The sequence below is a fragment of the Halictus rubicundus genome, chromosome 6, assembly GCF_050948215.1.
Source record: "Halictus rubicundus isolate RS-2024b chromosome 6, iyHalRubi1_principal, whole genome shotgun sequence".
Taxonomy (NCBI): Eukaryota; Metazoa; Arthropoda; class Insecta; order Hymenoptera; family Halictidae; genus Halictus; species Halictus rubicundus.
The window spans coordinates 19,371,507-19,386,201 of NC_135154.1; the positions used below are offsets into that span (position 1 = coordinate 19,371,507).

General features: G+C 40.6%; 1 protein-coding gene across 1 annotated transcript in view; it reads right to left on the reverse strand.

The window, feature by feature from the left end:
* LOC143354813 (pikachurin) overlaps positions 1-14,695 on the reverse strand; it is a 294,755-nt gene that overhangs the window by 138,244 nt on the left and 141,816 nt on the right. Inside the window, exon 4 of the mRNA XM_076789159.1 lies at positions 10,595-10,892. Coding sequence (XP_076645274.1) covers positions 10,595-10,892 — 298 coding nt within the window. The remainder of the gene's footprint in view (positions 1-10,594; positions 10,893-14,695) is intronic.

Below are 14,695 nucleotides of genomic sequence, written 5' to 3' on the forward strand. Positions count from 1 at the left end.
AATTTTTCAAACGGATTTTAAAGTCATAGAAATGGGATTTTAGAGCCACGAAAATTTTTCTAATCAATTTTAGAGTCATGAAGATTCTTCTAGAGTTAGAGGAGTTTTTAGAGACGCGGGAATTTTTCTAATCAATTTTAGAGCCACAGAAGATGCTCTAATAATTGTTATAGGTACAGAAAGTTCTGTAATAGAATTTAGAAACATAGAGATTATTCTACAGCATTTGAGAGTTAAGAAAAATTTTCCAGTAGCTTATCAACGTGTATAGTTTTTCCTGATCTTATGTCACGAAAATTTTTCTCGAATAGTTCCAAACCACACAGATTTTTTTGGTGGTCTCATAGATTTTAATGGAGGTTCATCCTACCCTAGAGCTTTTGTAGTGGTCTTCCGGCTTACGGCAAGATCTTTTAACAGGATTGGATGGTTTCCAAATTCGAAAATTCATGATGACAGGTATATGCGTATAACATATATCAGCCTGGAGCAGAGATTTGACCTAGAACCGCAAATCAAACAGTCACAGGTGGTGTTGACGCCTACAGGCATCCCTTCCAGCCGCATCACCGCTAATGGATCCGATTTTTTCAAACCGCAATAGACATGACAGCTGTTGGCACTACTTCGACCCATTTATAGACAAAAGACCCAAGCCTGTGTGTTACTGTGGCCTGGTCAATTCTTTTTTTCTCTTGGAAATTATTCCTTAATTTCCTCGAAATTATTTCTTGGGAGCAAAACCTATTTTTTAAAATTATACTGTTTGCGAATTTCCATTTTCGAGGACTGACTGGATAATGCGAGGAATCGGATGAGCCATATTTTTTTTAAGTAGAGAATGCTTAGGTTTTCGAAACTTTGGGTTCTAGAGGCACTTAGGACACATATTTTACGATTGTTTCGAAAACAGAGCTCCAAAAAATTTTTCAAAAAACGTGTCTGGATATTGTCAACCTTCTACTTCTTCTAGAATCACTATCATTCAACATGCACGGCGAGAAGACTCTATTTGTTCCTATCCTCTTTTCTACGAGAGCGGGGACGAGATCCGTCACGTAACACATACCTCGCAGCGACGTCAATTTCCCTGGAACCAGAGCGCCGAAAAATATTTCGAAAAATACTGTCTTCCACCGTCGGATCTTCTACATGCAGCAGCAGGGCACCTCTATTTACCTCAGCCATCCGAAATTCTTCACCGAGACGGGTAAGAAAATTCTGCTCGCCGGAAGGTAATTATCGTAACAGATTTTCCGAAAGCCCTTTGAAACGGACCAATTAAATAGGGTCCGGTTTCCCGGGGCCGTCGTCAGCCAGACGGTGGCCGAAACTTTCCAGCCGGCATGAAACGACAATTAAAGTGACGAACTTCGCCGAGGACTGGCCGTACTTAGCCAGGACAATGCGGTTGCTTAATAATTCCGAAAGTTAGGAGATAGCCGGCTGATTCCACGGCCAAATTCCATCTGCATAGGACAACCGGGCTAATCCCTGTCTCCGGGATGTCGAAGATTCGTTGAAACAAAGTGCAACAACGATAGAGAATCAGAGAGAGAGAGAGAGAGAGAGAGAGAGAGAGAGAGGGGAGTTTCTCCTCGTCTGCTCTCGAAGCTGTTCGAAACACCGGGGAAAAGGAAACTTTAATTCGATCGAAGAGAAAACGTGGTGCGATGGGGGTGGTATGGGGAGAGGTTAAGAGAGAGAAACTACGGTATTTTCCCGCAGGGCTCCGAAAAGTTAAGAGTTACATATTTAGTCGGACTGGCTGTTACGACTTTCGGCACGTATCCTTGGGCAGATAAATTGATTTACATTTCCAGCTACCTGGGGAACGAAACTTCGCCAGCCGCGTTTCCTCGTCAGAAACTCGGCAGGATGATGCTCAAAGATACCGGGGCTTGATAAATCCAGGCTGGCCAATGGAAATCATTAGTTCAAAGGGAAGCTGGCTATTTATTCAACCGATTATTTCCTTTGAGCTACTATTTGTTTCGGGAAACTGTGGGGAGAGCATGGATATGTTCACCGAAAAATGTGTGCATTGAATATAACAATATAACACTGTTTTTCTACCAATGTGTTTCAATTTGTATGTCTTGTTTATTGTTTGTTGCAATTCAGATGGAAAATTTTAATTTTGCATAAAGATCTTTCACCCACCTAAAACAATAAGAAATGAACTAGAATACAAGATTGTGCCGTTACTAATGAATATTGTACATTTTCACGTTTGTACATTTTTCATCCTGACTTGCACGAACTTGTGTAACAATTTCGAATACTAATTAATTCTGCTGGACTTTCGCATTGGGTGTAAGGAGTCGGTCGATCAGCCGAGTAATATAAGCCGAGTTTTTTGCGATCGAGGGGTAATCGAATGCTGGCGTAAGAACACTTTCCGGAAGTCTCGCAGCGACGTTCGTAGGACTACCCCTCCGTTCTCGAATCGCTAGCAAGTTCTTTCGGCGCGAAAGAATAGCAAAAAGTTTGGCCGGGAGATTTCATCTGGTCTCCGAAAGCGACGACGACCGAGAGAGAGAGAGAGAGAGAGAGAGAGAGAGAGAGAGAGAGAGAGAGAGAGAGAGAGAGAGAGAGAGGAAACTTCTCGGTTTCCCTGGTCCGACAACGGCACTGTTTTCGACACGTTGAAACGATGAATTAATTACTGTTCGTATTACTGTGTTCACTTGACCCTTTCGAGAGACCCTGCGCTGAAACGTCCCTAAACTGTTCTATAATTATTTCTACCACGGTATTACTATTGACACTAGAACGACCGAGCAATAAATGCGACTGACGTATATTGCTTTGTAACCGTGACAAGACTGTTCAAGACAAGACTATTCAGACTTCATACAACCGTTATTGTAATATGTGCCTCAATGAAGAGGTTCATTAAAAAATTTCGGATGAAAGCATTTTTACAATTTCGGTAATTGTAAAAGAAAAAATTAGGAAGCAGTCATTTTGACCGCTCCGGTCGTTCTAGTGTTAAATATATCCAAAAGTTTCTTCTAGTTTAAATACTTACAAAACAATATTTTGGGTACAAGGAATGTGAAGGGTTGATTACTAAAATTGAAGAGTTGATTGGATCCCCTTTCCAAAGTAATATAGCAACGAAATTGTTTGCATTCAATCCTCACAGTTCCAATCAATCTTCAATTTACCCGCAACAGGAATGCAATAATTATATTAGTTGTTACGAGCCAGGGCTGCGGGCAACGCGAGAGGCCGGCGTGCGGTTGTTACCCCAGGAATATGGTTTCAATTTGTTAGTTAGGTATGCGGACACACCCAATGCATAATCGGGGAGCTGCTAGGATACGGAAGAAACCAATACGAAATCAGGGATCCGCTAGGATGGTATAATTTTCGTGGACGCACCCAACGCGGAACCGAGAAACCACTAGGTTGGAGAAATCTTCGTTGATTTGAATTTAAGATTAGTAAGCCTCGTAACTTATATATAATTTAATTGATACAATCCGAGCGGTAAGATTGTATCGTGTGGGAACGTTCAATTATTAGATTAGGATATTAGGCAATAACTAAAAGGTCAGAAGAGGTTGTGGAATGAAAGGGTGATTACATATTTTATTTTTAGAATTTCAATGGTACAAGAGTAAACGGCCCAACGGTACAAGAGTAATAGAATAACTTGAAGGGTTGCTCTCACTCCTCAAGACACCACTCGAAAGAGGAAATGATTCATCTTGATCAACATTTTCTAAAGTTCTGAAACTATCCTAAGAATTGCAATAATAGCATGAAAACAGTGAAAGGCAAACCCACCCCGACCGTAAATCTGCAGCCGTACGCCGACGCGCAGAAGAGGGGTGCGTTCAAATTTTCAAAGGAGCGTTTCAAGTATCGTTTATTCTCCCCTTGACGAGCAGCAAGAAGTGTGTCTGGGCGCGAGGAACTTCTAGAAATCCGGCTGATTCGCACACCTTCTCCGAACTTTGTATTTGCTGGCGGCATATATTCATCGTTCTGACAATGCTACTGCCAGTGGCGTCACTCAGAACAGAGGGGAGTGCTGGCTATCTGTAGCAATTAATCTCTCTTCCGCGCGTACACATTCCGCGTGTCGGCTTTTCACCGGAAATCAAAGGAAAACCTCCTTCGAACCACCCCATTCAACCCCTTCTGGCATTCCACCCCCTTTTCGCAACGCACTGCGATCCCAAATAAGAATTTACAACTACAGAATTGGTGCAAGCCACTTTTCTAAACATTTAAAAGTCGACCCTCTACAAAAGAAAAATATAGATGACTTGGAGACAGCAAATATCGTACTATAGATACGAATCAAATATGAATTCACTGTTTCAGATTCCAAATTAAGTTTAATTTGACATGTGAGATATAAATTGACAATGGTTGTGCACAACATGCACAAGATCCCTTGGTTAGATTGTTGTTAAAAGTGAAGTCAGACTCGAAAGAAAGTATTAAGTACGCAAAGAAGTTACAAAATAAAAGAAGAGTTAAAGTGCTTGACAGTAGAAATTGTTAGTAGAGCTTTTTAATAGTACAGATATAAAAATTGTCTACGTATTAAAAACTACTGTCCGTCAAATGAATTCTGTTCCGTCAAATTAATTCAAAGCCTCGAATTGCTAAAACAATTTTGTAAGACAACAAAAATGAAAAGATTGCATTGCAGTGAATTAAAGAATGACTCGAATAAAAAGTAACCGAACAATGGATAATTGCTTATCTGTTGCTCGGACGCAAATGAAATTGTATTCGTAGGATGTTTAACGGTGCCACGCTTTTCCCTAGTAATTCAAGAAGGTTTTTATCGGCAGAACTGAGCCCGAGTCCGATCGAGAGGCCGCGTAATTGCACTTCGTAAAGTTCCCCGAGACAACCCTTCTCCGGCTCGCTGTTACAAGCCACTTCTTGCTGAAAGCGGAACTTCCCCGACTTCCGAGGCCCTTGTTGCGAATTTTTACGCGATAGCCTCCTCGCCTGTCGGACTCCCATGGATTATTTAGGATCCGCTCGGAACTGTTTGCGGAATTCCGAGTGCTGTTGTAACGGGGTTGTAAACGCTGGATTCTCGATGCTATTGGAGAATTAATTTACTCTCCGTGCTCTTACCGTTGCCTACTGTTTGTTTTCTACTTTCCAGGTTGTCCGAACGATGCACTCGTTTAGTGGAGTGTTTAGGGAACTTCTGCAGAATTAATGCACGTACTACAAACGTTGCTGTTGCATTCCTATGCAGCGAATTGTCCGTAAAAAGTGAATTTGACTTTAATTTTTCGTTGCAAATTAGAAAATATTCGAAGTCTATAAAAATTGATTTCGTAGCTTGCTCGAAGCTATTCGATTTCGAGTTTTTCAAGACTTCGGAACGTTGAAACTCGGCTCGCAATTAAACCAAGCAACAATTCATCTGCGTTACACTGCAGCCAACGGCTGTGTAACTCGTCGGACAAATGTGTGACAAACGTTGGTCACGGGAAGTTTCGGGGGTGAACTTTTGGGATCGCGTCGGACAGTTCTAATTTATGTTTCTAGTTTATTGCTGTTTGCTAGCTGAAAATGCAGCTCGCGATGTTACTGCGAAAGTTTGAACACCTTTGTCTCTCGTTCCAATTGTTGTTTGTTACCAAACGCGACTGAGATAGTCTAACAAAACTAGTACGATATACGATATACTTTGTGAACATGTATATACATGTATATTCGCACCAAAAAATATTACTGCACTTCAAACGTGCATCTCATATATGCACCAATCCAATAAACACTTTAGCAACGCAGGAATGAGGTCGGATGAGACACATATTCGGGCGAACTTTTTTCATTATTTCTGCGAGTCCGGTTTAATCTCCGAAACAATTTGCACCTGAAGTTGTCCATGCAAAAATGAAATTTATCGCACCCAGGATTGTTCGGCGGTCGCACTACAGTTGATCCCACGAGATCATATTTTTATCGTGTGGTCCATGCACTCGGCAATTGAACACGGAATCATTCTATCCATTAATCATTAGGCTGCGGATCTCCATCCAAAATGAAAACGTTGTGTATCAATTTTAAGAGGGTGGAGCCAAAAAGTTTTTTCTCCCTTCAATGATTTTAATGAATTGAGAACAATAAATTTTGAAGCAAGAATGGGTAAAGTAAATTATCCTAGGTTCATTTATGCAACTATCTCTCGTACTAAATAATTATTTGTTGTATGCTGGATTGAACATTATTTCAGTCTTAAAACATTTATCATCTGATGCACTTTTACAGTTCATTTTGAAGAAATTAAAATCAATGCAGACTGTGGAATATAATGTTCCTTTCAAACGTACGAGCACGTATAAAGTAGAAAGTACCTCCCATAATTGTAACCAATATCTCTCGTCTCGAGTCGCCACGCAAAACATGAAACTGTGGAATCCACATACCACTAATTACTAGATCGTTAACGTCCATGGAAATTACATTTCCACAGCTTTGGAGTGACCGAAACACAGAGTTCCACACGTTTGTTTAACGATCTCGACACGCGCGCGGTTCCTTCATTTGCAGTGTAAACTATTTCTATTTAATCCGTACAATAGTCGAGTGGTTTGACCCGTGTCACGTTTCAACGGTTAGCAATACATTAAACACAAAGACACGTTTAATGATGCAGGAACTGTTTGGAATTGTATTATAGTAATTATTAATGGTGAAGCCGAGTTGCAGAGCACTAAAATGACTATTTTACATTATTTTATAAAAATAATTTCTATCCAAATTTTTAGTCATGTTTTAATAGCATACACCCAAGGATAAATTTTCTTGAATAATTTCTCATCTCAATAACCGTACATTAAAAATATTAAAACGCGTCTCGTAAACCTATTGTTAATAAAATACAATTGGTCGAATTAAAATGTGAAAGGAAAATATGGAAATGTCATAAAAGTAAAATATTATAGAGGGTTTTAATGCAAGTTTTAGTGCATTGAATTCTGAAGAATATCCCGAGGCGCATAGAAATGTCGGAGGATCCGCTGTCTGCGTATAAATTTCGCTTGGAACTGAGCCGTTCTCGGTATCGCGAGAAACGCGTTCGTATCGACTGCATATATATTGTTACCGAAACCACTGCAGTGACGCCCATTCCTTCCACAATGCACCGAATGTGCAACGATCTTCATCCAAGAGTTCTCCAGGAAGTAGCTTGAATAGCATTACGTCGTCGCGAGGAGGACTCGCATTATCGTCTCGCGTCTAATTCCCCGACGAATTGAAACGTTCGTTTTAAAACGATCCCATTGTGAGATTAGCAAGATCGTGCGGTCTGTAGCACATTTTGTCAGACGACACAACTCCTCGAGCAAAGCTGCAGAGAGCTCCCACCGGTTACAGAATACTGAAAATCATTTCTATAGACCGTGAAAACGTAATATTTCGCGTTACAAAATATTTGAAAATATTCTTTGCGGATGCTTGGGTCTGTTATACGAGCGTATCTGAGGTTTCTACTTTCATTCGATATTCCTGGTAGTTCGACATATTATTTGAACACGTAAAATTCATTTTAAGGGATGTAAACGTTCGTTTAATTTCAGTCTGCTTAAATTACAACGTGGGAAATTTCATCCCGGTACAGAGACAGAGAGACTTGTAATAAAATCTCGACGAGTTCCTTTGTATTTACACGGTTCTTTCAAAGATTATTTTTAAAGCGACGCGATGTTTTTTGTACCTCGATTTTCTTTGAAGCGTAACAAAAAGTTGTATAATATAAAAAGCGTGTAATTTCATTTGGAAGCTAGTGAAAATTCATGTGTGTGTTTATAAGTGTTGATTCTAATGAACAAATTGTTTGACTGTTAACGTGTGGCAGAATTGTGTTCAACGTGGGATTCTGCCACAGCAAAGAAACAAGACTTACCGAATGAAATTGATAAATATATGGAGTTTGTAAAAATCGAAGCACTCTATTTTATAAATTAATTCGAAATGATGACTTAAACTCCCCCTAATATAGCATGCACTATGTCATAATAAATTTTAAACAAAATCCCTAACGTAGAACAATCCAGAACATATGATTTTTCTCCAGCCTGTTCCATACCTAAAACTGCACGCCGCTCTGTTCATACATACAAATTCGAAGCTCCGTGTCTCACCAATGAATCGAACACAGCAAAGCGATGACTTAAAGTCCCCTCAATTTTGCTCACACTAAACCACACTAAATTATCAACAAAATCCCCAGAGTGGATCAATCGGATAACCCTCAATCTCTCCAAAGCTTCCTCGAACCCTACAAAACGCACTTCCATAAATCCTTTCGGTCTAACGACGATTCCTGAATAAGAACGGACTATAGCTACAGCTACACGTGCAGAACTAACAAAACGAAAGGTCTGAGCTCTCTCGGCTCTCATTCATAATCAGATTATCGCGCGTTGCATCACTTTCTGTCCGCGCGTGAAAATTCCGCTCCCGTTTCGCTCGAGCTGTTCGACGCCGAAACGCAACCGGAACGAGAGAGAGAGAGAGAGAGAGAGAGAGAGAGAGAGAGAGAGAGAGAGAGAGAGAGAGAGAGAGAGAGAGACCGGAATAATCCGTGGTACCGATGTTTCTCGGTTCGTCGGTTCATCGATCGTCATTGCGGAGATTGTGTATCGCGGCTTGAATCGATTCCGCGCGATGTGACCTAATAAATAAATGCCGTTCGACGTTATTCGTCATCAAGACTGCCGAGCGCGATGCGTACTCGCGGGAAATATTCAGGAAATATTGAAAAATATTGAGAGAAAGCGAGAAGCAACGAGGTAGGGAGAGAAAGACAGAGATGAGAGACATGTCTCCGATTCCTCGTTATTTATTTATCCGTAATACACGAGCCCGACGTGTCTCGCTCGAGGATCGACTCCGCTCCGCGTTTTAGGTCAGAGGATCGTTCTTTTTCCGATTACCTATGCTTTTAAGCTTCGCCCCGGCTTTCACCTCCCTTTTCGCCACCCCCCGTCGCACGGTTGGAGGATGACCCCTGTGCGAAATAAGCAACCGACAACCCGGCCAGGATTTTCGGGATTGATGGCGTCTCGTCGATCCGATCCACCATCGATTTGCAAACGCCTGGCTGACGATGTTTAGCTCACGGGAAAATTCGCGGCCTGTAACCGGAAGCCGGATTCTCGCGATCATTCGATTCCCTTTCCGATGAGAATTACGAACGTTTGCGATTTGCAAACAGAATTTCATTTACTAATCAACTGATCAAGGTTTTTCAGGAAATTTTGTATGTGGATTTATGGAAGTTTTATTAACCGTTTTCATTGAAAATTTGACAATTTCAACAAGACATGACAGTCTGCTTGAATGGGTGATAATATCCTATATAATGTCCTATAGTGAATCGTAGACTGGAGACTATCAAGGTTATGATTTTATAGAATTTATAACGCATTAATCACGCGAGAGGAATAATTCAGAGATGGTTCGTTGTGGTTTTCGTTCTAGTTTGATTGTACCGAGTTTCGTGCATTATGCATATGTGCAAATGCACAGCATTTACAGTCTATACTGCATATTTAATTCATTATTATGAACATAATTTTTAATGCATCCCATGTATTTCAGAGGACAAAATTTGACATGTCGTATGCTAATGGATTCGCGGTCTATTAGTATTCATAGATAATTTTTAGGAACATAGCCTTTAATGTACCTCGTTATACAGGTTAGAGGCATACTTTAAGAGTTCTGCTTTAAGTGCGTTTTTTATGACAATTTACAGTTACTCGAAACAATATTCGGACATTCTTAAAAAGACAATAACGTTTTAAATATTGGACCATACAATTTGGCTATTTTGGAGAAGTTAGGATAAATTAGTTCACTGTACGACGCGAAAAAGAAATTTTGGAAAAATTGCAATTTGTCGGAATTGCAGAGAAAACACCAAAAGTCGTTCTTTCTACTTTTTCACGTGGGTCCATATTAAAAATTTAAAAAATACGTTTCGTAGATACGTGGCAATTGTACACACTCTGAAAATTTCACAATGTTTCCAAAAAGATTTGTTTACGTCAGCGAGTAAACTAATCCTTCTAACATCTCGAAAAAATTAAAATAGTTTGATCCAACTTTAAGAAGGTTATCCCCTTTTGAAAAGTGTTTGAATATTAATGCAAGTGACCCTATGCGCGACGGTGGTAGCGAACTTGTAAAGTCATTAGCACTCGTAGCTATTTATTACGAATAACCACCCAACGACACCCTAACGACCCCTCGCAACAATCCTCGAAATACCCCAAAAAATAATCAATCTCTAATTAACCAACCCCGGTTGAAATCTCGTTTCACCACTTTCCCGAGCCTCAGCTTGAAAAGCCGGGTTCGCTCGATCGTTGGCTCTCTTCCAAGTAGATATCTGCCCTTGCAGGGGTGCTAGTTGATGCCAACGAACCTTAAGAGATACCTCGAGCCCTGTCCTCGTCTCCGGGGTCGGACTTGATACATAAGGGAGCGCGCGCAGGGAACGAGAGAAGAACACGAAGCATCAGCCCGTTACATCGGCGTCGCAACTATACGGCGTTGGTATCTACGTGGATAAATGAAAATCACTCACCTAGCTGACACCGATCGCCGCCTTTGCCAAGAGGGCATTGACATCTGTGCCTGAAGGACCCTTGGTTTCGTCGCGGTGAGATTTCGTTCCCTTCGAGATCCATCGCCATCGAGTCGTAGCCGTAGCCGTAGCCGTAGCCGTAGCCGTAGCCGTCTTCGTCGCCAATGTAGACTTCCTCGTTTAGCTGGTCCATGTTGACGTAGCAATTTCCACCCGGTCCGCAATCCAACGGGCACGATGGTTGCGTGCTGGGCATAACCTCCGTCGTCGATGGAAACTTCTGTTCTAAATTCGGTCCCTGAAGAGCGAACAGATTGCGGTTCGCGATTACTTCGCATTAGAGAACGTTCCGGAACACGGGGAGGAGAAACGCTCGATTTTTAATAGTAAGTTCAGGCAACTAAACGAGTTTTCGTGGAGCTTGTGGACGCGATTCTCGTCGCGAGTATTGAATTTTTGGTCCTGCCACTCGTTTTCTAGGCAAATGGTTTTTCTTATTGAGGAATGTATCGGGAGGGAATTAATTTTGATGGCACTGTCGTCGTGCCATTATGGTAATGATTTATCACTATAATTTTAAACAATAGAACGATTTCTTTTTTCAGATACAACTTGTTAACACGTTCCTTACCGCAGCTAATGAATTTTCGATGATTGAACTGATTGTACAGCGAAATTGTTTTGTTATTTAGAAACATGCACTCCGAGCAAATCATTTTTGTGAATTAATTCATTCAGGCTCCTACGGAGAGATCTAAGGATACCATTGTAGAGTTAATCGTAAATACCTTTTAATGAATTGTCAGACCCCGAGAGATCGTAAGAATAATTTGTTTCACAAAAATTGAATAGTGTGTCTACTGGAAAATGTAATGTTGTGCCTACTGGAAAATTGAATATTATGTCCCCCGGAACATGCGATATTGTGTCAATTGGAAAATGTAGTATTGTGTCTACTGGAAAATTGAATATTGTGTCAATTGGAAAATGTAATATTGTGTCTACTGGAAAGTCGAATATTGTGTCCACTGGACAATCGAATATTATGTCCCACTGGAAAATGTAATATTGTGTTCACGGGGAAATTAAATATTGTGTCCACTGGAGAATGTTGTATCTACTGGAAAATTGAGTATTATGGACTGGAAAATAGAATATTACGTTTCCTTGGGATCGCCTGAATCTGTCAGTGGCAAATGTATTCCGTACCATAATGGTGGAAATGGGCCGAAGAAATTGAATGGGATGTTTCGGAGCGATCTATTATTCAGGGAAGACACGATCCGGTAGCCAGAAAGCCACGAACACCATTAGCCGATCGATAGTTCTTGGGTTATCGCGGATCGAGGGAGGAGACAACGAGACCCAAGGCAGTTGAAGAACGAATCGGTGGCGCTTGTGCACGGACCTGATGCACGCGTCGCGACGTTTTTATCCGGAAGACCTTTTGAATAAGGGCGAAGGAAGTCCGGGGTTGCGTGGAAAACGGCCGCTATCTAAAAACCGCCGCGATTTCTATGGAAATGTCGGCTCCGCGGCTAATGGACCCCGGCTATTCCCACTTGTTCCCCCTCGCCGTCTTTTTTCATTTTTCTGTTAATCTGAACGCCCGAAACACTCCCCTTTAACATGGTGAGAATCTTCTAACGAAATTAATTGCCCGCGTTTTATTGCCCTAAATACACCTGCATTCTTTCCTCACTTACACAGTTTGTTCGGAATGTTCCCGGAATACTTTTATAATTTCATAAGTTTTCTACGTAAACAAATTTTATTGATCCAGTTTTCTACATATTCTCCTTTCTTATCATTATAAATTTGCCAACGTTCTAAAAGTAAAATGAATAGCATTTCAAGTTTTAAAATGAGACCAGGCTTATTGTACTATTTTTTTTTAACGAAATAATCACACTTGAAATATCGACGATTTCTCGACAATCGGGAATTTAGTGTTAGAATATTTTTTGGATCCACCGTACACCTGACAAACAAATCGGAAACTGTCTGGAAACTAGAACTATGTGACAATAACTCAAACCGGTATTCGTTTACGAACACTTATACATACTTATAGACGTACTTCAATGTGCTAGTGATAAAGTTTCCTGCGAGTCACTGGGGAACTTGCAATTTCCGCCAAAACCGAAAGTCATATTCGTATTCGGTACGTCGAAACTAGTAGAACTACGTATAATTGTTACCAAAAGTTTCTGGCGGGCGAAGGGGAGGGGTGGGGTGGAGGGCTATAGTAAAGTTCGGTCGATTTCTATTTCGATAAGTTTCCTCGGAATCGGTGGGAATTTTCTGTGAATCGCTTCCGTTCGCGAAATTATACAGAGATTATCGGGATTGAAAACTAGCTCGATAAATAACTTCGACAATTCTCCAATCATTTCGAACAATTTCGGAGCAGCGCTAAAATGCGCATGAACTGAACAGAGGAGGAACTATCGACAAACTGGAAACAATAACATAAAAAAAAGAGAGGGAGAGAGAGAGAGAGAGAGAGAGAGAGAGAGAGAGAGAGAGAGAGAGAGAGAGAGAGAGAGAGAGAGAGAGAGAGAAAGAGAGTTGACTCCGGAATGGAATTCTGTACGAACGATTCGAGATAAATTGAGAATTGTCCAATATTCGCGCAGACAACCGTGCACGATGGTCGAGGATCGACAGTCTAGAGTCACGGCGAATCAAATAGACCGACGAGAACATCGGGGGAAACAATGTTTAACGACCCGATGCGAACATATTTGATTTGTATTTGCTGTTTCACGACGTGCGGTTATCTAAACGGCCGTTGTTGCGGTTCCACGATCGCCGCTACGAGCGTTGTAAGCCGCGTCGTGTCGAGGGCTCTTTGGAAATTGCGGGATTATGCGAAGAGGTTCGTTATAAACGTTCGTCGGATGCATGAATTTCAATATTGTCACGAATTAATCGGCGCAACTTCAGTTTCACGGATTCCGCGCACCCCGCACGCTACGCGACATGTCGAGCCGTGGGATTTTCAATTATTTTTAACTAAACTATTTCGATTTTCATGGATTCGATTATTGGACCGGGTCCTCGGGGAAATGTTTCAAATTTAATTGTGAATTTTGTTCTATGTTGTACCGAGCCGGATTTAATTGCCAATTGTTTGGAGCGGGACTGTATATTGATCTAAATTCGACGCATGTTTAATTGAATTGGTATACTTAGTTAGGATGGTTTGATGTTTGAAGCATTTGTGAATTATGCATTTCACACTGATGCTACAAGTGTATATACTCTAATTTTAAATCGTTGATTTTTAGAGAATTGTGTTTAGCAGGTATAAAAGTTGATGAAATTTCTGCTTAAATTCTTTTCCATTACCTTTAACGATTCTTTAGACATTTGACCAGAAAATTCTCTATTGCTTTCATGGGGCGATTTCATCCCTTAAAATCGTCGAATTTACAAAACTAAGATACGTTCTCGTTACTGATAAATTATTATAACCTTGTCGAAGCATTTCTCGATTTTCTGACTTTCTAGGTCTTCCAATTCGTGTTATTGATTAATGATAATCTTTATATAGGTCGTGAATATACTATGTACTAATGTAATAATCTAATAATTTACTGTAATAACTCTGATACAACATTAACACGTCGATAGAAAGAGCGTACGCTAAGAAGCTGCTTATAGTTCTCTTTTTATATTACAGATTTTCTTCGGACCGTGTCGGGACTAATAAATAATAAATAGCAATTAAATAAAATCTCAGTGCTTGGAATACTCGCAGTATTGCCAGGATTATATTTGAAATTAAAAAGCTTGTGGTATTGGAAAAACCACAATTTTCTTGAAATTGTGCAAGTTTAACGAATTTTCTCAAGGTTAAAAAACGTTCGTACCATAATCTCTTTATTTTTCCTATATTCTACAAAGTTTCAGCTTTAATTTTAAAAAATTTCTATCGAAAGTTCTTTGATTTTGAATCCGATTCGAATCAGCCGGGCGCCTTATCGGCGCTGCTCGAGTTGACACTTCAAATCTGGCGGGCGCCGTATCAGCGCCACTCGAGTGCAAAGGGTTAAAAGGTCTCCAAGGGATGTTTAATTGCATGGACACTCTGGT